At 34.2% G+C, this 25,867-nt stretch overlaps 1 protein-coding gene across 2 annotated transcripts; it reads left to right on the plus strand.

Annotated features, from left to right (window-relative positions):
* The first annotated feature begins 435 nt into the window (after positions 1–435).
* On the plus strand, positions 436–25,651 carry Ccdc34 (coiled-coil domain containing 34). Of its 2 annotated transcripts, none has more exons than XM_027924892.2 (6): positions 436–809; positions 5,890–6,028; positions 12,645–12,752; positions 21,866–22,024; positions 22,573–22,714; positions 24,668–25,651. In XM_027924892.2, exons 1-6 carry the CDS (start codon positions 463–465, stop codon positions 24,877–24,879), a joined length of 1,107 nt encoding a protein of 368 aa, XP_027780693.2. In that variant the 5' UTR covers positions 436–462; the 3' UTR covers positions 24,880–25,651. The 2 variants fall into 2 exon arrangements, with proteins under 2 accessions (XP_027780693.2, XP_071473224.1); XM_071617123.1 differs by having other exon boundaries at positions 5,893–6,028.
* Positions 25,652–25,867: the final 216 nt, after the last annotated feature.

The raw sequence follows: 25,867 nt of genomic DNA on the forward strand, positions 1-25,867 counted from the left end.
AAAAACATGACCTGTTCAAGGAAATCAAGATTGGTGCGTATAATCCAGACCTTAGGTGTGTGTGTTGGGGTGGGGGGTGGGGGCGAGAGATGGACGTTAGTCCTTAATTCTGCCTCTTTCCCTTTAAAAGGAGTTGCTGTATTCAGTAATAACGTTATTTCAAATACCAAATGGTCTGCAACAACACCTCAAAAAAAGGCCAGGCCTCCGAAGGTGTCAGCTGGAAGAGACGCAGAGTTGAACAAGTTCACAAGCAACAGGCACCTTCCAGACACAGGAAGAAGGGCAGACGGAGAGGAAGCCACGCTCTACAGGCCCGGACAAAGCCCTCGCGTCCTCCTCGGGTCGCCATGGCAACGCGGCATCGGGGCCGACCCGGATTGGCCGGGCCCAGCGCGCGCGGGGCCTGCTGGGAGAGCACGTCCTCGTCGCAGCTCGGCCGGTTTGAACTTGGCGGGCCAGATGCGGGCTGTGGGGCGGTGGAGTGTTGCTTCTTCCCCTCCCGGCATCCTGTTCTCCGCGGACTGCAGTTCCGAGTCTCAGCCCTCCGTGGCCTCCTTCTCCGTCCTCATGACGGGTCCCAGGGGGCAGAGGCTGGGGGCGGTGGCGACGTCTATCTGTTCGTCGCCGCCGCCTCAGAGCTGCAGCAATTCCACCATGTCACTGTTGTCTCCCCTCGGCCACCAGAGCTTCTCGTTTGACGATGAACATGGTGACGGAGAGGATGAGGAAGATGTGGACGAAGATGCCCATGACGTAGAGGCCGAGGTGTTGAGCCTGAGAGGAACGGAGTTACCGGGGCGCGCCAGGTAAACCTGAGGCTGCCCGACCGATACTACCGGTCCCAAGGTTCCTTGGACCCTTCCAAGTACCTTCAGCAAACCAAAACAATCTGCTGTCTTCCACCTTAGAGGCTGAGCAGGCTCCTGCATCCTTAAGTGCAGCCCTTTCTGCAGAGAGTCCTGGGCCATTTCTTGAAGATGACGTGTTTTCTGATTCTTAGCCCTTTAATTGCTGCTATCTCAGTTTCCTTTAAAAATGGCCCGTATATAGTCTCGAACACACAAAACTGCTTCTATTTCAGGAGTTTTACGAATCCTCAGAAATGCAGGTGGTGAACTGAAGAACTCTTGTCCATAATCTTAGTTCCAAAATGTGTTTTATGTAGTAGGTTGTAATAGTGTAAAGAGCTGAAGCACAGAGATTAGTCCACGACAGCATGCAGAGGCAGGGTTGTGTCTGATCTGAGGACGAACTTTCAGTGGAATAGTTATTGTTGTATCAAAGAATATTTGAAGCAAAGGGATTATTAAAAACCATCATAATGTTTATTTCTACATTGATTCAGTCAGCAAACATCTATGTTTTGTCACATATTAGTTTAGGTACTGGGGACCATAAATAAAATATACGAGATTTTATTAAATTAAAGCCCATCTCGGTCCACTCATTTTACAGGTGATAAAACTGTATCACAAAACACAAATAAAAAGTCTGACTCAAAGGCATACACCAACTTATTAGCAGACCTGGGCCTAGTAGTGAGGTAAACTGATCAGGGTTTCCTCTTATACAGCATGACTATTTTGGGGAGTACAGAAATAGAAGCAAAAGACCTATCACTGCAGGAATATGTAATATTGTAGGTCTGTTTGGGGGTAAACGTCATCTTCAGAAGCCAATTTACAAGTTTCTGATCATCAAACTATATAAGGAACAATACAGGAGACCTAAAAAATGCAGACCAGAGAACCCATACTTTATGTGTAAGTGACAAGATGGCCCCTCTCTATATAAGGAATGAATGAATAGAATGTGGAACCATATGAAATGATCCATACATGGTTACAAAAGTTATTCTTTTAAAGATGAGAGGTATGTTGGTGGGAATGGAAACCAGGAAGAGTAACCACGCAGGCTGTCCAGGCTGCTTGAAAAAACAAGAAAGAGGCCATCTCGTATTAACCCCATAGACTCAGTGGTAAGAGTTAGGGTTTTAGGAGACCATTTTCATCTATGCTTTGTAGGGACTCTTTAGGACTTAGTGGGTATTAGATATTTTTAAAATGAATTTTAAAGATGTGTGAAATACCTTCTGAGCATAATTAACAGGACTAAACAATGTAGACATAGTTTATCAGCCTGAGGAATAAATGCCATGAAAAACTGCAGCTCAACTACTGACACCCTGCATTAGCTTCCACAAGCCAAAATGCTAATCAAACTGAACCTGCCAAGGGAGGAGCCAGACCTATCTATGTCTCACCCAAAGCCTGAATGAGCTAATAGGGCTAAGGCTGCCTAAGCACATTTCATTCCCCATGAGTCAAAAGAATACTGAGGATGTGGGTCTAGAAAGAGAATTTGTTAGGTCTTGTGTGTGGCAAGTGTCAGATTCTTATTAGGTACTCAATAAATATGTGTTGAATGAATTCCTGTTTCTCCTTCTTGGAGAATAGTTAGATACCATGATTATTTTCAAATGGTTCAGAAAAACTAGCACTTCTTCTTCTTTTTTTTTTTTTTAGAAGATTACTGTGTTCCTTTAGTTGTTGTTCTGGATAGCTTGTATGGGATGAGATGAGGGAAGGCAGCCTGAGTCATAGCCCAGCCATTGTTTTGGGCTATCAGCATCCTCTGTAAAGAGGAACCAAGAGCTCTGGGATTTTATGCCTCTCTCTGTCCCTTACCAGCTACATCTAATTATGGCATACCAGTAGAGTAAGGCTTCTTTGAGATAGACTCAGGCATTGGCTGCACATATCTCTATGTGCTCAGATTTGTGTGTGTGCTAGGCCTCATACATGCTAGGCAAGCATTATGCCACTCAGCCACACCCCAATCCCTCAAGATAATTTTCAGTACAAATAGACTTATGCTTAAAAGATGGATTGACCTTCAAGTGTATTGGCTGGAATTGAGAAGATGATCAAAGATGACCTCAAGACAAGATAATGAAAAGTATTTTTCTGGAGTCTTTTATAATATGCTTTGGGCCTACTGCTTATCTATTTAGTTCTTTTCTGACTTTCATATAACTACAGTTAGGAAAGTTGTGCCTTAATAAGTTTCTTGTCATAAATAGCTAATTATGAAGCCTTTCTTTATTATGGGTATACCTGTAGTTTATATGCTATACATTTTGAACATGTTTGCTAAAAATGTTAAGGCAGGAAGTATTTAAAGTGTTATCTAAAAAAAAAAAAAAAAACCTGATTTGACTAATTTCTTCTTTCAACAGTGTTTCATAATCTAGACCCTCAGTCAAGACCTATTTGGTTTTCTTCTTTCCTTTTTTTTTTTTTTTCCAGTACTGGGGATTGAATCCAAGGTGCTTTAATCTATAGCCTACTAATCTACAGCCCTAAACCTTTTAATTTTTCCAGGCTGGCCTCAAGCTTACAATCCTCCTGTCTCAGCCTCCTACATTGCTGGGATTACAGGTCTAAGCTATCACAACCAGCCATGTTCTTATTTATTTATTTATTTATTCATGTTCTTTTCTTTAAGGAACTCATGGCCTGTGGCAGAGGGAGATCAGTGACAGGAAACCCAAGGCAGTTAATCCAGAAGTTTTTAGAAAGTTTCCCAGACAATATAGTATCAGAATAAAATCTTGAAGGAAGAATAGGAGTTATAGTAATAATTATAATAAATGGCATACCATATACTTACTGAGGACCCAGAACTATACTAAATGCTTTAGCTTCTTCATGCAGCTACTACTGTCATCTTCATTTTACAGATGAGATCTCTTTTTTAAAGAAATTTAAGTATGTGCACAAGCTAGGAAGAAGCAGATACAGATTTTATCCCCAGGCTGTTTTACTCACAAAAGTAAGCTCTTAATCTGGCCATATGTGGAGGTGAGGAAAGGCATTTCAGTTTTAGGCAAAAGCTGCAGAGCACAACACCATAATGCATTTACCAACCCACAGAAGTTCAACATGACTGAAATGTAGAGTCTGGATCACCCATTTATGAAAAGAAAGACAGGAGTCAATTTATGGATATCAGGCTAAGGAGTTTGGATTTCATCCTGTGCGCAAATGGGCCCCTGAAGAACTTTGAGATGAGAAGTTACATGATAAAAGGATGCATTGGAGGGGCAAATCTGGCAATAGGTTTAGAGAATGATTTAAAAGGGAAGGCTAGAGACTGTTTATGTTTGGAGTGATTGAAAGGTTGGAGAAGAGAATCACTTGAGAAAATTGAAGGATGTAGAATTGACATGACTAGTGATTATATGGGCATGAGGGTAGGGGGAGTCAGACATGGAGTGGGGAGCGGGTGGAGTCAGATCTGGATTTCTGGATTAGGTAACTGGGTGGATGGTGGTAACATTCACTTAGGATTATAAGAGGAGTAAACTTTTTCTTAGTGGGGAAGAAAGAGGGGGGTGGATGCTGGAAAATGCTTAGATTTTTTTTTTTCAACTGACTGAGTTCAATATCATGGATCTGTCTATCAAATGGTTGGAAATAAGTCTGGAACTTAAGATAGAGATCTGGCCCAGAATAGCTGATCCAGATATCACCAGCATATAGTGATAGTTGAAGCTGAGAACAGATGAGATCATAATGCAAGACTGAAAAGGAAAGATGTGCCTAAGAAATAATATATTAACAATGTCTCTTTTCCACTTAGAATACAAGTTCTGTAAAGACATGAATGGATGATTAAATAACATAACCCCCCCCAAAAAAAATTAGGGAACCTGAATCTATGAGATAGAAAAAGTGGTACAAAGCAGTTGTAAGGCAATTGTTTGTTAGAAGGAACAATGTTGAAGATAAACACACCTGAGTCTATATAATAAACTCGCCCCTGGAGCTATGTTGGGTACTGAACAATCTTCCTATCCGTGAGTGCTGATTGTTAAGTTTTCCATAAGTTTTGTGAGGCTTATGTATCCAGCCAAGTCCTTCTGTTCTTTATTTACTCATATAGTTAATTTTCTGTATACCCGGAAGAGTCAGACTGACAGAAGGTACAAAGTGGAAATGAGGACAATAAGAGATAACCAGATTGGAGAGTCTTGTATACTCTAAGAACTGGCAAAAGGTCGTCAAACAAAATATTAAATGTTGAAGGAAAGAAGGGCCACAGCAGTTGTGGGTGTAGCTCAATTGGTACAGAGTATACTTAACATGCATGAGGCTCTGGCTTCGATTGCCAGCACTGAAAAAGAGAAGGGTATATTTTTTCTATAGCTTTCTATTTCAAAATAATTTCAAATTTAAAGAAAAAAGAATATAAAAAACTTCTGTTCATCCTTTACCCAGAATTCCTAATTATTAAATTATTTGCTTTTTATCATTTTCTCGGTATATATGTACACATTACTTTTTTTTCTATGCTATATAAGGGAGGGAAAGGGAAAGGTCTGCCCCAGGATCTGATTAAAGTTATGTGTATATGTGTGTATGTGGTAGTGGGGCTGGAGATATAGTTCAGGGGCATGTCCAAGGCCCTGGGTTCAACCCCTGGTACCACACACACACCTACAAAAGATTATGTGTACTAGTAGTAATTAGTGATTACTTGTATAGATAGAATTTTTAGGAATAAAAAAAATAAAATTTTAGAAATAAATAATTTCCTCAAGTGACCTTGAGGCACATAGGTTGGGCTCAAGTTATTCCATTGGGTTTTTAAATAATTTGTTTTTTGAAGGGAGTGGCATAACTAAATGAGTAAAGTCATTCAAAATTAGATTTCCTTTTCCTGATTTTTCATATTTTTGCTTTATATAATTGATTCATGTTTTTAAAATAACAGTATCGAAAATATGATGTTAGATTTTGTTTTCATTGTATAGTTAAATGATTTTTGACTAGTAAGAGAAGTATTTCGTGTACAAGTTCTACAGTATCCTTTCTTTCATAGCAGTAAAGTTGAATCAGAAGATAACCAAGAAGAACAGAAACAGGTGCACTTAGGAGAAAGCAGCCTGACACCATGGGAGGTGTGGTTTGTTGGCAAAGAAAAAGAAGAACGTGACCGGCTGCAACAGAAAGCTCTAGAGGTACGACTAGACAGTATTCTTTCTATTTGATTCTGAGCTCACAGAGTAGAGTTGCTGTTGTAAATTAAAATGTTAATCTTATTGTTCCTGAGAACAATGTGTGTGCATTTGTTTGTATTTGTTTACTATATCAATTTTAATAAATCTAATTATAGAAGCAGTATGTTCATTAGAAGAACATTCAGAAAATATAGCTAAATATAATTAAGAAAATGAAAAGCTCTTTTAATTTCACCACCTAATAATAATCTTTGTTAATATTATGGAATATAGCCTTCTAGACTTTCTTCTATGTAAATTTTTTTAAAATAAAAACAGTCATCCTAAGTATCCAAGAGGTTTGGTTCCAGGACTTTCTTGGATTCCAAAATACTCAATGCTCAAGTCTTTCTATATAAAGGCATTTAACGTATATATATATATATATATATATATATATATATATATCTCCCCATCTACTTTTAATCTTTTCTAGATTACTTATATCACCTAATACAATGTGAACACTACCTAAGTAGTTATTATACTGTATTGCTCACAGAATAATGACAAGAAAACAATGTGTCCCTGCTCAGTATAGGCACAGTAATTTTTTTTGGCATATTTTCAATCTATGCTTGATTAAATCCATGGTTGCAGAACCCATGGATACAGAGGGCTGATTATATGTACAAATGTATATCTAGAATGTATACAATAGAATTTTGCACTTAACTTAGGTAAATTCAACTATATACTCAGGAAAAGTTTTAAGAAAGAAGAGAAAAATTGAAATAGAGACAGGAATCTATTCTACCTACCAAAGAGCATGTGCCCTAGCAAGTAAATAGATTTGTATAACTTGCCATCTCCTAAGCTCCCTATCCAGACTCACTCTCTGATTTCTTTTCATCACAGAAATGGTGAAAGATACTTCTTGTTTTTAATGAAATAGTTTCAATCTTTTTCAATCTGTTTTTTTTGCCTGTTATATTATTAATATATTTCCATGTCATTTTATTTTTCATTTTTTATTTTTTGGAGTGGCATTGGGGATCTAACCCAAGGCTTTGTGCTTGCTAGGAAAACACGCTACCACTGAGCTATACCCCAGCCCTCATTAAATATTTTTCAACATCACTTTAAAATGATTGCTTATTATTGGCTGGGGATATAGCTCATTTGGTAGAGTGCTTGCCTCGCATGCACAATCCTCTGGGTTCAATCCCCAGCACCACAAAAAAAAAAAAAAAAAAAAAGAAAAAGATTGCTTATTATTAAAGTATATTTAAAATGTATTAATATATATTAAAATATAGTAAACTGGTACACTATGGTTGGATATTTTAGTTTATTCTAGTCTGTTAGTAACCATGTTATTATAAAAAATCATGGGGACTAAAGCTCTGTACTTTCTTTGCCCTTTATGATCTTCCTTTAAATTTTTCATATTGCTTTTGAAACTAGTTGTTATTTTTGTGATGGGTTTCTACCAGGTAGGCAAACATCTGTTCAGGAGACTTGGAATGATTAAAATGATTGTGTAAATTAGTATATTCTAGCATTTCCCTTTTACATGATACTTTGTATTCTAGAATACAGATTTATTCCTGGAAATGTACACTGTGAGAGTAGTACTTATTTCCTCTTAGCAAGCACAGGGCTTGAAAAAGACTTTGTGGTTTGGTTTCAGCCAGGCTTAATAAAAGCTCTAGTTCTAGTCTTTTTACTTGCTGGGTGATCTTAGCCAAGTTATTTAGACTTTTATACTTCAGTTTCCCCATCTGGACAAGGTGGGAAAAATAGTACCTGTCATAGGATTTTTGTGAGGATTAAATGAAACAAAGTATAAAGATAGCTGATTTTGTTTTTTATTGGTATTGGCATTTCTATCATTGCTAGTCGTAGCCTTTGGAAAAGGTTTTTTTTTTTTTTTTTTTTTTTTTAATTTGTTTTCAGAATTAATGTTTATTTTTGAGATCCCAGACTCTTCCCTTTACCTCAACTTTAGATTTTAACATTACTAATTCTTTTAACATTACTAGTTCCAATGTTTAGTGTGGCTTTTATTTTTCCTGCTTCTTTTTTTCTTGGAGTGCTAGGGATCAAACCCAGAGCCCTGCACATGCTAGGCAAGGGTTCTACCAATGTTCATCAGACCTTGTGTAGTGTTTTTGAAAAATATTTGTTCACAGTGAGAAATCTATTTTTTTCATGTTGAACATAAATAGAAACCTATGCATAGATGTATATATACATATATATTTGAAAAAGTATCTTAATTTATTCAAAACATGGTATTCTTTTTTATGAAAGTCAATTATAATCTGTTAAATTGATTTTAGACTCACAACTTGGAAAACACTGGTAGAGTAAGTTAGTGGTAAAGCAGAGTTCATTTGCATTTTTTCTAGCTACTATAGAAGTCACTTGTAAGGAGAGTCACTTTATCAGTGAAAGGGGGAGAATAATATTTACCTCTTAGTGTTATAAATTATGAGGTCTAAATGAATATCAGGATATGGCCTACTATATAGAAAGAACTCAATACGAGTTAGTTATTACATATGAAAGTATATAATAACTACTCTGAAGATTTGTTTCAAGAACAGATTAAAATAATAAATATAAAGCCCTTACCACAACCATTAAGCATATAGAAGGGTATAATTATTTGTATGGATTAAAGCCTTTTCATGTTTTGAGTAATTTGACATTTCTTAGGACTACTTCATTACTTAACTTTGAAGCAATTTAAGATATTTTTGAATGAATCTTGCCTATCAGTCATCAAGGAATTGTACCTATCAATCATAACATATGGGTCATCTACTCAATATTTTGTTAGCTTATTTTGAGCTGTTATGGTCTTTATATTTTATTTCTTTTGAGTGAAAACTTTATTTATTTATTTTTTTCTTTTAAAGAATACTGCTAAAAACTATCATAGCTTTCTGCAGAAATAATGTTTAACTTCTGTCATCCAGAAAGTTTAAATTGGAGGTACTTCCATTGGAAGTAGGATCAATTTGTTTTTGCAGGATCTACAAGAGACATTTCGTGTTGGGGGACTGATGATATTGGTAGAAAACAATACAGAATTAGAAGATGGCTTATCATATAAACTTTAGCCAAAATCTATTTGGATTTTCATGCCTTTCTCTTTATTTCCTAAGTCATGCTTTCCCTTATTTTTCTGTCCTTATTTACTCTATTCCCTAATTTGCTTTCAAACCATGTCATTAAAAGCACAGATTTTTGACCATAAGGAATGGTTCATTTTAGATCCTTATAAAAGCTAAGAAGCATGAAGGCCAGAGAAGTAACTTTGCCAAGGTTTCGGTTAGTGGCAGAGCTGGAACTGGTATTAAGTTCTTTAGATTTCCAATTTATGTGCTTTTTCCACGATATCAAGAAATATTTTAGAAATAAATAGATCAGACTTAGTATTTGCTTTTGAACTTATTCTTGCTTTCTTATTTTTTTCCTTTAACATTTAAAGGAATTTTTTTTTTCAGTACCACGCAGTGGCACTTAACCACTGAGTCACATCTCCAGTCCTTTTTTGTAGTTTATTTAGAAACAGGGTCTCACTAAATTACTGGGGGCCTCACTAAGTTGCTGATTGCTTTGAACTAGTAATCCTCCTGCCTCAGCCTCTCGAGCTGCTGGGATTACTGGCGAGTGCCACCATGCCCCACTTAAAGGAAAACTTAAAGGATAGTTGAATCATTAAAAAGCTCATATCATTTATAAATTTGATTTCAGTAACAGACATTTAAATTTGTTTTAGACATCTCTGTGAGATTGAGTTAAAAAATTGTTTTAACCCTTTATAGTTACCCTATTAAAAATGTTATACATTTGTAATATTGTTGAAATGATAAACATGGTAAACACTGAAAATTAACATTGACATTATACAAACTAGCATATTTGTTTTGTAGGTTATTAAATATATTTACATTTTTATTATTTAAAATAATTCTTTAATTCTTCTAAGTTCTCTGTGGTCTTTGGCTAATTCTAATTTTTAACATTTGTCTTAATATAATCTGTTCAAAATTATAAAAATTATTTATTTTGTGACTAGTCCAGGTACTTTTTTCCTGTTTTTTTTTTTTTTTTAACCTCACCATTTAATCTTCAGCTATTTAATTTATCAGCCCTTAAGGAAGGAATAGGGTAGGATATAGAGTTGGTGAAACTCAAAATTGTCAGTTTGTTTTTTTGTTTTTGTTACCTTCAATAGTAAAATATTATTTGAAAATAGGCAAATGTATTGAAATAATGATGCATGTTTAGGACCCTCTTTGGAGTTTGGTTTTCCGTAACCAAATGTTTACTCTATGGGAAAATAGCTAAAATCCTATTGAAATTCAGTGGTGTACCAGAAGACCACGCAGGGGCTTTTGGAAAGAAGACTCCTGCTGTATCCTGGAGGAGGCCTGCCCCGGTGGTGAACAGATGGAGCCATTCAGCATGGGAAATTCTAAGAGGAGCTAGCCTTGAAAGAGAGGGTAGTGTCTGAGAATGTGATGTATATTCTAGGTAGGCAAATACTTAGACATTCTAAGAATACAGTACTATTCAGGTCAGTGGTAACATTTTCTAGGTTCTTTTGGATCTTTTCTTTATTATCCCCTATATCAACATTAACTAAAATTTGGCATTCATAAAATAGTAATGCAACATCTTAATTTTCCACCTTTTGAGTTACCGGAAGACTCTTAAAAAGTATATAAATATAATCAATTATGCTTAATCATACATTTAAACTTTTCTTTAAAAGAAAATTTAGAACTAGTTTGGAAAATTTCGAATGTATAGTTGTCAGATTTATATCTAGCCTTTTACTATATGTATATTTATACACATGTATATACATATAATACACATGCGTATCTGCACACCCCCACACACTCTGTGTGTTTCTCCTTTTACTTGTTTTCTGGCACAAATCCAGACTGTCTTCCCCTTATAGAGTATATTGTAGTAACCTTCTAGTTAATCTCCCTCAGAATAGTACTGATCATTTCAAACTCAGCCTTCAGTCTTAATAAGAGCTCTAAATCATCCCTTTTGACTTGTATTCTTCATCATAGTGTTCAATTTATTCTGTCTTCAAAAAACCTCTTTCTATCTAAAGAGGAAATTAGTACCACACTTTAAATTAATTATCATCCCCACCCACATCTTGCACTTCTTTTAAAGTCATCTTCTCTCACTATTTTAAGAAAGTGCTCATTTCTGACTATCCTGGTTCAAACCATTTCTCTTTGTCTTCCCTTTTCGTTCTTTTCTCCAAATTCCTGTTTTTATACCCAGTAACTCACAGTGTAGCACTTTATTCTTTGGTATACAGAGAAAAGATTAGATGAGAGACTTCTAGGATTTCATCTTTCTGTGTGTATGTGTGTGTGTGTGTGTGTGTGTGTGTGTGTGTGTGTACACACGCACAGTTCTTGTTAGATCAATAGCAGGCACTCAATTAAAGTGTATTGAGTGAGTAATGAAGGAATAATAGCTATGAGGTAGTGAAGAATCCTATCAAGGTGGATATTTGTTTTGTGGAATAGGGTATTTCAAAGTTTGAAGATTTTCTAAGCGAGATAGGGCAACTATTTTCTTTGCAGTGGAATTTTAAGATCAGAAGTCATGGTAAACAAGTATCTTTTGATTAGTTTTTCTAAAGTGTAAAAAAAATATGTTCTTGGTGTAAAGTTTTATCTTCATTTAAGACCCTGGAATTAACCTGAGAGTTGGAAAATTGCCCATTGAGGTAAGTGTTTGGGGAGAAAGGAAAGATGGGAAGGAGAAAGGGGGACCAATGGAAGATTCATAAATGTATCTGATTATTAGTATCTAAGGAAGGAAGAAAACTAACCAGTAATTATGATTGTAGAGTCCTAGAGAAGTCTAGTTTGAACAGCTTTCTCAACTAATGCCATAATTTAGCTGATGAGTGACAGAGTGGTGGCATTCAACTTGTAGTTTTATTTGGCCATACCTTCCACATTCTTTCTCCTGAGGAAATGCCCAGACCTGTAGATTCTGGTGACAGCAAGGCAGTTAAATAATCTGGGGTATGAATGTGGTTTTGTTTTATATCCCAGCAGCTATAAAATCTGTGAAGAAAACTCTGATTCTTTTTTTCTCTATGGAAAACTGATTACCTTCTTTACATTTCTTCTTTGGTGTAACTCTGAATTAAAATTTTAATTTAGGGATTACTTAATTCCTATTCTTTATCTTCAGCAAGAATCTTGAAGCTTTTTATAACTGTAAAAAAAAAAGTTGCAATTCTCTTGAGCTACTGCCAATAGCTTACAGTGGTGCCAAAATTTATGTGTGGGAAAGTTGATTTCAATGAGGGTAATTTAGTTGAAGTTTAGTCTAAGAAACTAGTGTTTTGCTGCCAAGCAATTATTTGCATTTCTAAAAAATGACTTATACTTTTTACCAATGCTTTCTTTCATTGTAGACTAGTTACTTAAGTAAGTTATTATCAGTAGTGGTATATATTCTATAATGGAAACTATATTCTTGTTTAATTTGGTTAAGCTCAGCCTTTTTAAAAATATGTGATTTGGGTACTTCCATTAAACATTGCCTTTTGTTTAAATGAAATCCACAGGAATTAAATCAACAACTAGAAAAAAGAAAAAAAATGGAAGAACGTGAAAAAAGAAAGATAATTGCTGAAGAAAAGCACAAGGAATGGGTTCAGAAAAAGAATGAACAGGTAAAAAGGAAAAAAAATGCATGCACATATCCTAACATCTCTTTTCAAAGTCTTTCTTCCAATTAGTCCTTAGCTAGGTTTTTCTTATATTTCTCTTAGGTTCTTTCTTCTTTGGGGTTTTGCTTTTGTTTTTTACCCCTACCCTCATGAATATTTATCAAGTCTCTGTCTTCTGCCCTTTGCCCTTTACTCTTTTGTTTTTGGTACTAAGGATTGAGCCCAGGCATACTTTACCACTGAACTACATCTCTGCCCTTTTTATTTTGTTTTGAAACAGGGTCTCACTAAGTTGCTGAGACTGCCTCTAACTTGCCATCCTCCTGCCTTAGTCCCCTTGAGTCACTGGGATTAAAGGCATGCACTACAGAGCCTGGATGCCCTCTAATTTTGTTCTTTTCTGTCCCTGTGACCTCTACTAGTGTCTGCCTGCATTCAGCAATTCTAAATATTTTTTAATATATTTTTTTAGTTGTATATGGACACAGTACCTTTATTGTATTTATTTATTTTTATGTGGTGCTGAAGATGGAACCCAGCACCTCACATGTGCTAGGCAAGTGCTCTGCCACTGAGCTACGACACGAGCCCTACCAAGTCTGAATCTTTAGACTTGAATTTTTTGAGTCTTGGATTTCTATCCATTAGGTCAGCAGGCAACTCCAAATGTGTACACCTAAAAAAAAGTACCTTTGCCCCATTCCTCTTCATAGACTCTTTCCTATTATTCCTTTATTTCTATTACTTCTACTGTGTCTTCAGTCACCTAAGAATAATAAGAAATCTGTTGCTCCAAAACATCCCCTCCTTTACTATATATAATTGCTGCTTCTCTTTTATTTTCTGAATGGTCTCATTACTTCCTTCAACTTTATTGTTTACTTCTCCACACTAGGATATAAGTTCTTACAAGATCAGGAATTTTGCTTCTTTTTTTCAGTTCTCCAATAGCTTATCCATTACAATACATTAGAGGTACCCAGGAATATTTGTCAAATGAATAAACCCTTCCTGTATGTCTCTGCCAGATTAATCTTTGTTGAATAGATCTGACTGTCATTCCTTAAGTCTAAAAAATTTTTTTCATGTTCCACACCTGTACTGTCTTCTGACTGAGATTTTAACAACTCTAGACTGACTGGTTAAGGAGCCTCCACTCTATTCCCTGAGCCAAAGTAGCATTTCAGCCACGTCTGCCATCTGTTTTCTCTTTATTCTATGCTGTTTCTTTTTACTGGGATTATTTAGGGAGCACACACAAGATAATCACAGCCGCCCCCCATCTTCTTGGAGTATTAGTTTTACTGGAAATTTTTTGAGAGGAAAATGTTATATTTTTATAGTAAAGCAAACATAGGTATATAAAGAAGTAGACTGTAAGTTTTATTTTTATTTTATTTTTCAAAGTGTTGATGATCAAACCCAGGGCCTTGCATATACTAAGAGAGCACTAAATTTTTTTACATTATTTTTAAGATACAAATAAATTTCCTAGAAATCTTGAGCTTTCGGCTGTACTGCCCAGGCCTCAAGAGTATGTATTCTTGAGAAATTCTGAGAATACTTATCTTCTTACTATTTTTCATTTCCTAATTTTTACATATGATATTTTATCAGGATGGGATCTCATCATATCCTCTGTTCTACTTTTCCATTTGTCATCCAACTCAGATTATTTCCTTCATGCAGATTGGCTGTTCACATGTTAAAGATTCTTTCCTGTGAATTTTTGTTCAATTTATATTAACTTTTATAGCACTTTATCATATGATGCTTTGTATTTTGTGTATGTTTTATAAAAAAGAAAAAAATGGCTGTTTTGTAGTATGTATATCCCTTTGCTTTCCGGTAATTTTAAGATCCTTAAGAACAAGAATTCTTTTTTATATTATTTTTTATCCATTACAAGGTTTATAATTCTTTGCATATAGTAAGCATTTGTTAATTGAATGAGTGAATGAATTTTCTTTTTTCTTTTTTTTTTTTTTTTTTTTTTTTGCAGTGCTGGGGATCAAAACTAGGTTTTCACTCATGCTGGGTTTTACCACTGAGCTATATTCCTATTCTTCCTTTCAATTTTCTTCTTGTTGTTGTTGTTATTATTATTATTATTACTTTTTAATTTGTGGTGCTAATTGAACCCATGGCCTTAAGCATGTTAGGCTAGCATGCAACCATTGAGCTCTCCTTCATATCCCTACTTTCAATTTTAATACATTCTTATGTTGGATCACACATTAGAAATTTTTTTTAAAAAGGTCTTTATTTTGTTTGTTTATTTTTATATGGTGCTGAGGATCGAACTCAGTGCCTCACATGTACAAGGCAAGTGCTCCGCCACTGAGCCACAACCCCAGCCTGATACATTAGAAATTTTAAAATAGCTGGGTATGGTGGCACATGCCTGTTGACTCCAACTACTTCAGAAGCTGAGATGGGAGAATCACAAAGTTGAGGCCAGTCTGGGCAATTTTCTGAGACCCTGACTCAAAATGAAATGAAAAAAGGTCTAGGGGAGGGTGTAGCTCTGTGATAGACTGCTTATCTAGCATGCACGAGGGCTTGAGTGGAATCCCTAATACTGCCCCCCAACCCCCATTTAAAAAAAATTTACTCTGCTATCACTTTTTTTTTATTGTGATTTTGTATGTTTAGAATGATACTGATTTTATTATTAAAATATAACTATGAATTTAGATAAATGCTCAAATTATAGGAAAAAGTTTTAAATTTTTAATTATAGTTTTTGTCCTTACCTATTGTTGAATCTGATGCCAAGTGATATTATTATGAGTATCAAATAATTTCAGTAAGTTGAAGATAACATAATCGTCATCATCCAGGCATTAGAAGAAGGAAATTGGTTAGAGAGGTGTCTGTGTGTATGTGTGTGTGTGTATTATAACCATAGAAGTATTTGATCCTTACTTGGATTGTGTTTGTTTAGAAATCAATTACTATGGATTGTGTTTGTTTACTTCATCCCCAAAAGAGTACTTTGAATAAATGTCACAATCAAAATAAGTCTATATGACCATTACAAAATTTTGGTTGACACCTTTTTGAAGTTTATATGAAAATAGTTCTCCATGTATGGTGTGCTCTCTCCTCTAGAAGCTTTCTCTTATCTTCTAACTTCATTAAGCTAATTTTTACCATGCCAATCAAACATAATTGTTGTTTTTCTAAGAATGTAAGATACTGCTGAGGGATACATGATATATATTCACTGTTTTAGTTAGTGGTAGTAGACCTAATCCAATTATTTTTGAGGAAAAAATTCTTTTGGAGTAGGTGGCTTGTCATGACATAAATCACTAATTATTGAAAGCAAGATTCCATAAGGTAGAAAATGATTCAGAGATGAACCCTAAAAAATTAATTTACCTATTCTGCAGCATTCTTGTGCATGTTAAAGAATAATTGATCCCTCCTTTATTTTTTTTTTTCTTAAAAACTATCAGATTTCTTATTCAGCCTTAGTTACATTTACCTGTATTTGTAAAGACTGCTCTCCTGGTTCTTCTCTTCCTGTCTGGCATCTAGCTTTCTGTTTACATTTCATGGTGTGTGGTCCTCTGCTGCCTCCAGCTTCATTTTAGTTGTTATCTTGGGCTGCTATTTTCTCTAAGTCATTTTCACTGTGTTTTATCAAAAAATCAGACAAAAGAATTTATGTATACATTAGTAAGATTGCTTTCTTCTAATATGACTGTAAATTGTAAAATCCTTTTAAATCAAATGGCTTATCTCATTGAGTACACTTAATATTTGTGTTGCTATGCTATTTATTTTCCAGATTAATTTTTTTACACATTAATACAAATTTTGAAAAAGGCCTCTACTTTCAGTGTTTAAAAAAAAAATAAAAATTTTTTTTTAAAGGGGGGGGGGAGAGGGAGAGAGAGAGAGAGAGAGAGAGAATATTTTTTAATATTCATTTTCTAGTTTTCGGCGGATAAACATCTTTGTTTGTATGTGGTGCTGAGGATCGAACCCGGGCTGCACGCATGCTAGGCGAGCGCGCTACCACTTGAGCCACATCCCCAGCCCCATAAAATTGTTTTTAATTCTCAAAACACACTGATATTTTATTTGAAAGACTTAATTCAAATCAACAAGGTGTATGATTGATAACACTGTTATCAGTGTATCATTCATGCTTTCAACAAATGTTTACTTAGCTTTTTCTATGTGCCAAGTAGGCCCTATTAGAGGAATTAAAATAGAAAATCAAAAACTTTAAGTAGCCAGTTGTTCATTTCTTTTACTTGTAAGAAACAAAGGTTCTTTCAGGGCACCATTTTAGAAAAGGAAGATTAATTATTGTCCTCTGCGATATAGAACCAGTGTGCTAGAAAATCCGAAGCCACTTAATGGCTGACTGCTCTCTCAGTAGCAGTGACTATTCTGACTGCCTGCTGTGCAATAAAATACACCTATTTTAAGTTTATGAGTTTGACAGATGTACGTACCTGTATAATTAATAAGCACCACAGTCAAGAACGTTTTCATCACTCCGGAAAGTTCCCTTCGCATCCAACCCCCATTCCCTTCCCATAGCCAGCCCCAGCTCCAAATATCCTGGTAATCTTTCTATTCTGTATATAAGATTGTACTTTCTATACTTTCTTAAAAGCAGCATGAAAGAATGTGTTGGACTTCTTTGTGTTGGACTTCTTTTGTTTTTAAATATATCCTGATATTTCATATATTGTTAATTCATTTTTATTGATGAGTAGTCTCCCATGGAATAGCACAAATTGTTTATCCATTCACTAGTTGATGGTCAGTGGATTGTTTTCCATTAGGAGATATTATGAATAAAATCCTATGACCATTTATATACAAGTCTTTTGTGGACATTTGTTTTCATTTGTTTGGGGTAAATGTTTAGGAGCTGAATTGCTGGGCTATGTGGTAAGAATGTGTTTATGAGAAATTGCCAAAGTATTTTCTAAGGTGCTTATACCAATTTATATTCTTATGACTATTGTATAAAAGTTCCAAATATTTTACATCTTTGGCAAACCTTATATTGTCAGTCTTTCATTTTAGTTCTTCCAGTGTGTGTATAGTATATACCATTATTTTAATTTTCATTTCCCTGAGATCTAATGCTGTTTCGCATCTTTTTATAAGCTCATTGTATTAGTCTTTCAGAGATGCCATAACCAAATACCACAGACTTGGGTGGTTTAAACAACAGAAAATTTTCTCACATCCCAGAGACTGGAAATCAAGATGAAGGTGTCTGCAGATTTGTATTCTCTTTAGGCCTCTGGCCTGCAGATGGCTTGTTTTCTGGCCTCTTTAAAGGACATCAGTCTTATTGGATTAAGACCTCATTTAAGTTTGATTTACTCTCGGAAGGTTTTATCTCCTCACACTGGGAGATAGGCCTTCAACATAGGAGTTGAAGGGACACAATTCAGTTTATTACACTTATTGACCATGGTAGGCAAGCGCTCTACAACTGAGCTACATTTGTTGTTAGCTTCTTTTGGATTTGTTTTGTGTCGGTTTAAGTCTTTTGCCCATTTTTTGAAGGGGTTATATGACTTCTTATTAAGATATAAGAATTCACGGTTGAGTAAAACTTAGTGGCAGAGAGCATGCTTAGCAGGCTCTGGGTTCAGTCCTCAACCAGCCTCCTCTCTCCATCAAAAGACATGTAGGAATTATTCTTTCTTTCTTTCTTTTTTTTTGAGATGGGGATCTTGGTGATATCACTTTGTTACTCAGGTTGGCCTCAAATTCCTGGGCTTGTCAGGTGATCCTCTTGTCTGAGCCTCCCAAGTAGCTGGGAATATAGGTACATGTGACACTGGGTGAATTTTGTACATTTCTCTTCGCTTTTTCAGATCTTCTTTTTTTAATGTGGTGCTGGGGATTGAACTCAGGGCCTCACTCAGGCTAGTCTAGCACCTACCAATGAGCTAATCCCCAGTCCTAGAATTCTTTATATATCCAGACCACAAATCCAATGTCAGATAAATGCATTGCAAATATTTCCTCCCATTTAATTTTTTTTTGTGCCAAGGACTAAATCCAGGGATGTTTAACTACTGAGTCACATCTCCAGCCAGTTTTTTATTTTTTGTTTTGAGACAAGGTCTTACTAAGTGGCTTAGGAGGACCTTGCTAAGTTGCTGAGCCTGACTTTGAAATTGAGATCCTCCTGCCTCAGTCTGCTGAGTCATTGGGATTAGAGGTGTGTGCCATCACTCGTGGCCCATTTAATTTTTCTGAATACTATATTTTAAAAAGCAGAATGATCTTCCTTCCTTCCTTCCCTGTGGATTTAACCCATTAGACTTTACCACTTAGATATATCCCCATCCTTTTTTTTTTTTTTTGAGACACAATCTTGCTAAATTGTGTAGGGCCTCCCTAAGTTGCTGAGGCTGGCCTTGAACTTTCTATCCTCCTGCTTCAGCCTCCCTATTCACTGGGATTATAGGCACACACCTCTGTGTCCAACTTAAAGAGCATAAGTTTTAAATTTTGTCGATATTCCATATTTCAGTTTTTTCTTTTATGGTTATGGTTTGTATGTCTTTATTTAAGAAACATTGTATAGTTCAAGAGTATAAATTATCTATTGTTTTCTTCTAGAAGTTTTATAACTTCAGCTTTACCTATATGTTTATTTTGAGTTCATTTTAATATCTGGTTGAGTTAAAGGTTGGGGTTCATTCATTTGCATACATATATTCAATTGTTCCACTGTTAATTGAATAGATAATCCTTTCCCTATCAAATTACCTTGGCACTGTGTTTAAAATCAGTTGACCATACACACACACACACACACACACACACATCTATTTCTGAATTCTATTCTCTTCTATTGATTTATATCCTGTGTCAGCAGTACTAACTTGTTACTACAGCTCTATAATTCTTGAACTTATAGTTTTTTAAAAAAAATAGATAATATAAATCAACTTTTGTCTTCTTTTCCAAACTCATTTTAGTTCCTTTGCACCTTTCTATATGTAATTCAGCATCTGCTTATCAGATTTGCTAATTATGCCTGCTTGAATAGTACCTGGCACTATTGGGATTTTGTTAAATGTGTAGATCGTTTTGGAGAAAATGTCTCTTAGTAATATCAAATTTAAAATCTATGAATATGCTTTTTCTTTCCATTTATTTGTCTTATTTCTCATCAGTTTTATTTAGTTTTTAATGATGGTATTATGCATCATTTGTTACATGTATGTTTAATTATTTCACATTTTGGGCTATAGAGCAATTATCTTGCCTTGTATCTTGCCTTGTTTCTGATATTATCTTGAAACATAAAATTAATTTGTGTAGTCATTTGGTATTATTTCTTCCTTAAATGTACATTGCAAACTACCAATGAAGCTATCAGAAGCTAGAGTACTTTGTGGTAAATTTTTAAATTTTGAATTGTTTTATAATAAATGGTTATATACTACTATTTCTTCTTGAATTAATTTTGAGAAGAAGTATGTTTTAAGGAGGTTTGACATTTCACTTCAGTTTAAATTTTTTGGCATAACATTATTTTTAGCATTCTTCCATTTTGAAGTCTTTGTGATCTATAGTGATCTACTACTTACTGTGTGATCTTAAGCAAATTACTTACCCTCTTGTGCCTTCCTTTCCTCCTTTGTAAATAGGATAATAATAGTACCTACCCCATACTGGGATTGTAAGAATTAACTGATGGTCCATATGTATAATAAAGTATGTAGAATAGTGTGAGGTATAGATACCAATGAAGTGTTAGTTTTTGTCATTGAAAACATAGTAGGGACTAGATGATTTCTTGTTGGTGAGGTTAGGCAGGAGAGTCATAAATCACACAGATTAAAAGAGATATATTCCAAGACCATTTTCAGTTTGTAGATTTTCTGCCAGTGAGGAGTAATTAAAATCCATTATTGTTCCAGCTATTGAGGTTTTGTTATGAAAAGATTCCTTTTCACAGCTATTGGCTGCTCAGCAAGAAAGAAATATATCAACTTGAAGAATGGTGCAAGCCCTGATTTTCAAGACTTGCTTGTGCTGCACAGCACTGAAAAGGACATATATTGTATATAACTGATGTTTGTTAATTGGGTGTTAATTTATAATACAGTATTTTACAAGATACTTTCAGGGAAGGAATTTCTCTTTTTGGATCATCTTTCTTTGCTCCATGAAAACTGACATGTATATATATTTGTATTCCATATTCCTTTTATACCTTTCAGATTAATTTATAAAACTTTGATAAAGAGAACTATCCATGCCATTATTTATTTAGAATTTAACTACAGTTGGTAGGTTATCATTTGAGTAAGGAGAAGAAAAGCATTGAGTTATAGTCTATGTCAAAAAATAATTTTTTTTTCTGAAAAGGGCCAGATCTTAAACATCTCAGGTTTTCTGCCTATGCTATGCAGTCTCTGTGGCAATTATTCAAATTTGCTATTGTAGAGTAAAAGAAACCATATGCAAATATATAAGCAAAATGAGTTGGCCATACTTATATAAAATGTTGTTTACAAATAGGTGGCCTGTGGGCCGAATTTGACATTTAGCCTTGTTTGCAAGCCTCTGATCTATATAAAACAGTATACCTAAAGATTTGCCCAATTATGTCCTTATATGCAATCTTCAGCAGGCATTATTCATTTGAACTCTATAACTCACTTTTGGTGAATACTTATCCAAGTATTTGTATTGACAAGTTGTCTATCTAGGAAATGTTTATATACATGAGGGTAAACATCCATTAAAAATACTAGGATTCAGCAGTCTAACAGATAGTAATATTTATTCACTAATTTATTTAAAGAATATTTATTGAGCACCTATTGTTTACTCAGCACTATCCCAGTCGCAGGTATACGTTGATGAGCAAGATCTTTGTCAGTGTCCTAATGAAACTTACAGCCAAGCAGTAACTACCTGTTATTGACATTGAACAAGTAATTGCAGTATGTTATATATTCTCATAAACCACATGTGCCAACCACTGTTACACCACTTATTTTAAGAATAATAGAAGTTTAGAAAATTATTGCATATAACAATCCTTCCTTATGTCAGAATAATTACAGGTATTTCAATGAAAATTTCTATTTTTATTTAAGAAAAGGAAAGAAAGAGAACAAAAAATGAATAAGGAAATGGAGGAGAAAGCAGCAAAAGAACTAGAGAAAGAACATTTGCAAGAAAAAGCAAAACAAAAATATCAAGAATGGTTAAAGAAAAAAATTGCTGAAGAATGTGAGAAGAAGAAGAAAGAAAAGGTATTTTTATTAAAGTAGCCAGTTAGAATATATGTTTTTGGTGTTCCTAGGTGCCAACTATATTTTAGAAAAAAGTATATGATTAGAAAATTGACCGTATCATAGCATAAAGATATGAAACTATCCTTACTTATATTATGCTGTCTTTAAGCTTCAAAATGAATATGTATTTTTGGTTTCCTTACATTGAGTAATTTCAATAAGCCTATATATTTTTCAGTCATATTCAAAATTGTTGTTAGTTGTTTTAAATATTTTTCGATATACTTTTATCTAGTCATATTACTGTATAATAAATTACTTTAAAAAGAAGGCGGATTGCTTTCTTTTTTCTTGGATTTGATATCTTATTGTTTAGAGGAAGACACATTAATATCACATCCCTGATCATGTTCAGTTTTACTCTCAAATTATAGAAATATAATTCAATATTGTGGCCAGTAAGCCATTGAGAGAGGAAGCAACTGGGAGAAAAGACTCAGTAGAATTTGAATGGAATGTTTAGTTATAGAATATCCTTGGAAATGCTTTGGTCTTGTCATTTTAAGGAAAAAGAAAAACAACGGCAAGCCGAATTACAAGAGAAAAAGGAAATAGCAGATAAAAAGTTTAAGGAATGGTTGGAAAATGCAAAAAGTAAACCTCGTCCAGCTGTAAAGAGCTATGGTTATGCCAATGGAAAACTTACAGGTTAGTTTTTATGTTATGTGGCTTACATAAGTATGGTTTGCAGAAGCAAATTTTATACATTTTGTTTCTTTTTCACAGAAATAGAAACTTATAAAATTTATTTTTCTTTCAAATTACTATCTTTTAGAAAATAATACTATGTTGGTAGGAATTTATTCATTCTCCATAAATGATATATAAAGGTAATGGTTGTAAAACTGCAAACTTACACTTTTAAGCAATGATTTCTAACATTAGGAAATAAGTTAAATTCTCAGGGATGGAGTTGTAGTTCAGTCACGGAGCATGTCCTTAGCATGCATACGGCCCTGGGTTCAATTGCTAGCATCCCTGGTAGTGCTCTTACATTCTTGGATGAAAAAGCCTTACTCAGGATGTGTTTAAGGGTTCATCTTGCCTACCCTTTTTCTAACCTTCTCTAAGGCAGAGCTTCCAGTGTCTTTGGCACATTCTTTTTACAGGGTGGGATATAGATAGCACATGACCAAACAGAACCAATTGGCCTTTAGGCTTGGTCTGATGATAAATGGCATTGCCTGTTTTTCTTTGTGCTTTATGTTGAAAGCTCATACCTTGATGACAGCTGCCTTCACTTGTTTAAATGATTTATTATTAAAAATACTCCCATTCTGTTTTGTTCACACAATGGAACATATTCCAGACTTTGTTTTGACCATCTTGGTGAAGTGTGTGTTGACATATTATGCAGTCAAAGTGGGCTGCCAGAGTCTGAAAGACACATTCCTGCTGTCAGGATTAGGCCTCTCTTATATGTCATAGAGGTCATCCATTATATCCATTAATCCATTTTAGCTACTGAGGATGGCTTCTTCCTCCTCCTTCTCCTCCTCCTCCTCCCCCCACCTTCCTCCCTGCCACCCTCCCTCCCTCTCTTTCTTTCTTGCTTAAGAAAAGGTCAATAAGCAGTGATTTTAACCTAAAGATTAGATAGTAAAGCTAAGACTTTAGGTGAGAATATACATATTGACTAGAAATTAATTGCTAAAACAAGGGACTATTTTATTAAATTACTTTGCTTTTTAAATGAGTTTAATTCTTTTTTAATTTTATTGGTTCTCTTTAGTTATACATGACAGTAGAATTCATTTTGATATAACTATACAAATATGGGACATATCTTATTCTAATTAGAACCCAATTCTTATGGATGTACATGATGGTGTATTTATATACATTTATATGAAAATTATTTTGAATTCATTTCACTCTTTTCTTTTCCTATCCCCATCCCTTCCCTTCATTCTAATAAGCATCCATATTTGTCTGCATGCTGTACTTCCCTTAAGTCTTTATTCTTTATCCTATCATTTTTATAAATTATGAAATAAAGGAATTTGTGTGCCTATAATGACCAAAGGATTTGAAGATAATTTACAGAATGTTCTTCCTTCACATAGTTATTATTGTCAGGCATCACAATTTTTAAACAGTATGTTCATCAAAAGTTGCTCTCTAATTAGTAATAAAATTACACTGATTCTGTGAAATCTTATTAACTTGAATAACAATAAATCAAAATTCCCTGGTTCTAAACAAAAATCTTGATTCACTTTAGCTGTATAAGCAAAATAAATTTTTCTGTAAATTTTAGTCTCTGACAAGGGGAAACTAGTTCACAAATAAGTCATTTCCTAGATAGGGTTAAGAAAATGAAGGTTTTATTCAATTTTTATGGTTCTGAAATTAATTCCATAGTAAAACCTTTGCAGGTATTATTATTTGCATAGATTTTAACAATATTATTTGGGTTCTCAGCATTATTTTTTGTATGTTTTAATAATATTGCTTGGCTTCTCAGAATTATCTCTTACTACATTACTATATTTGAAAGTGTTAGTTTTTAAAAAAAAAACTATTTTAAATTTTAAAATAAGTAATTGTTCTCAAGAAGTTTAGTTGTTTTGTTTTGTTCTGATTTTTCAATGATTGTAGGTTTTTACAGTGGAACTTCCTATCCAGAACCAGCCTTTTGTAATCCAATTCCATGGAAACCAATTCATATGCCCCCTCCCAAAGAAGCTAAGGAACTATCAGGAAAGAAGAATAAAAGACCTGTGATAAGTCAGCCACACAGGTCATCTCTGGTAATTCATAAAGCCAGAAGCAATCTTTGCCTTGGAACTCTGTGCAAAATGGAAAGATAGTATATGTGGAAAATACTATGCTTTTTACCCGAAGCTATTTAATTTTGAAATCAAAAAGATTTTTTACCTCTCAATCAGCAAATTAGTACTTGATGTGATTATTGACATACTAATTTTTGTATTTTATATGGAGTCTGAAGGATTAATTGAGAATGGTATTTTTTATGTTTTGGTTTTTCTTTTAAGATTGATCTTGGCATATTGTTTTGCATGATAAATCTAACAATTGTGCTTATGTTTAGCTTGTATTAAAACCACACTGTAATACCCATAAAACCAAAAATTTTTCCTGTATTATTTCATACTCTATATTGTTTGCTGATGTTTATGTTCAAGAACATAACATTAAGATTAATTTGTCCAAATATGCATTTCTAAACTGCATGCTTTTCTAAATGGGTTAGAAACCAAGAATAATCAAAAACAGTCTTTGTTGATGGCTTTTAGTATACTTTTCCCATTTAGATATTTTAAAAATAACTGAGTAAAAGTTTATTTTGTTACAGAAATAAGAGTTGGGACTTTCAAAGGAAAATCTAAATACATTGTTTTACGCTCTGCATCTTAGATTGATGTGTCATAATCTTGAGACCTTAGTAATATTGTGCTTTATTTTGTAAAAATACTTACACATTAATTGTACTTCTTTGTTAGCTTTGAAATTAGGATTGTCATTACATTATTTTTTAATATTGAAATGTTAATTGTTAAGTTTTATGTTGCTGAGGTTGAAATCACAGATCTTATTAATAAACACATTTTAAGGATAAAAGTTGAAATGATTACTAAAATAGCACACAATTTGTATTAAATTTTATTAAATATGCTTTTTAGGAAAAGCCTGTTATCTTTTTTAGGGCCTGAGAAAGAAATGAAAATTTATTCACTTTAAAGTGATTTCTATTTAGAATATATTCCATATTTTTGCCAGATTAGTCACTGGCCAAGTTTCTGGTGATCAGGTAATATGTTGGACAATGCAAGGATA

This window comes from Marmota flaviventris, chromosome 9 (genome assembly GCF_047511675.1).
Source record: "Marmota flaviventris isolate mMarFla1 chromosome 9, mMarFla1.hap1, whole genome shotgun sequence".
NCBI classification, from domain to species: domain Eukaryota; kingdom Metazoa; phylum Chordata; class Mammalia; order Rodentia; family Sciuridae; genus Marmota; species Marmota flaviventris.

Bases quoted from the DNA above. Each gene is read 5' to 3' on its own strand.
- Ccdc34 (XM_027924892.2), top strand. From the start codon at position 463: ATGCGGGCTGTGGGGCGGTGGAGTGTTGCTTCTTCCCCTCCCGGCATC. The intron at 810-5,889 runs GTAAACCTGAGG...TTTCTTTCATAG, and splicing joins GAGTTACCGGGGCGCGCCAG to CAGTAAAGTTGAATCAGAAG. The intron at 6,029-12,644 runs GTACGACTAGAC...TGAAATCCACAG, and splicing joins TGCAACAGAAAGCTCTAGAG to GAATTAAATCAACAACTAGA.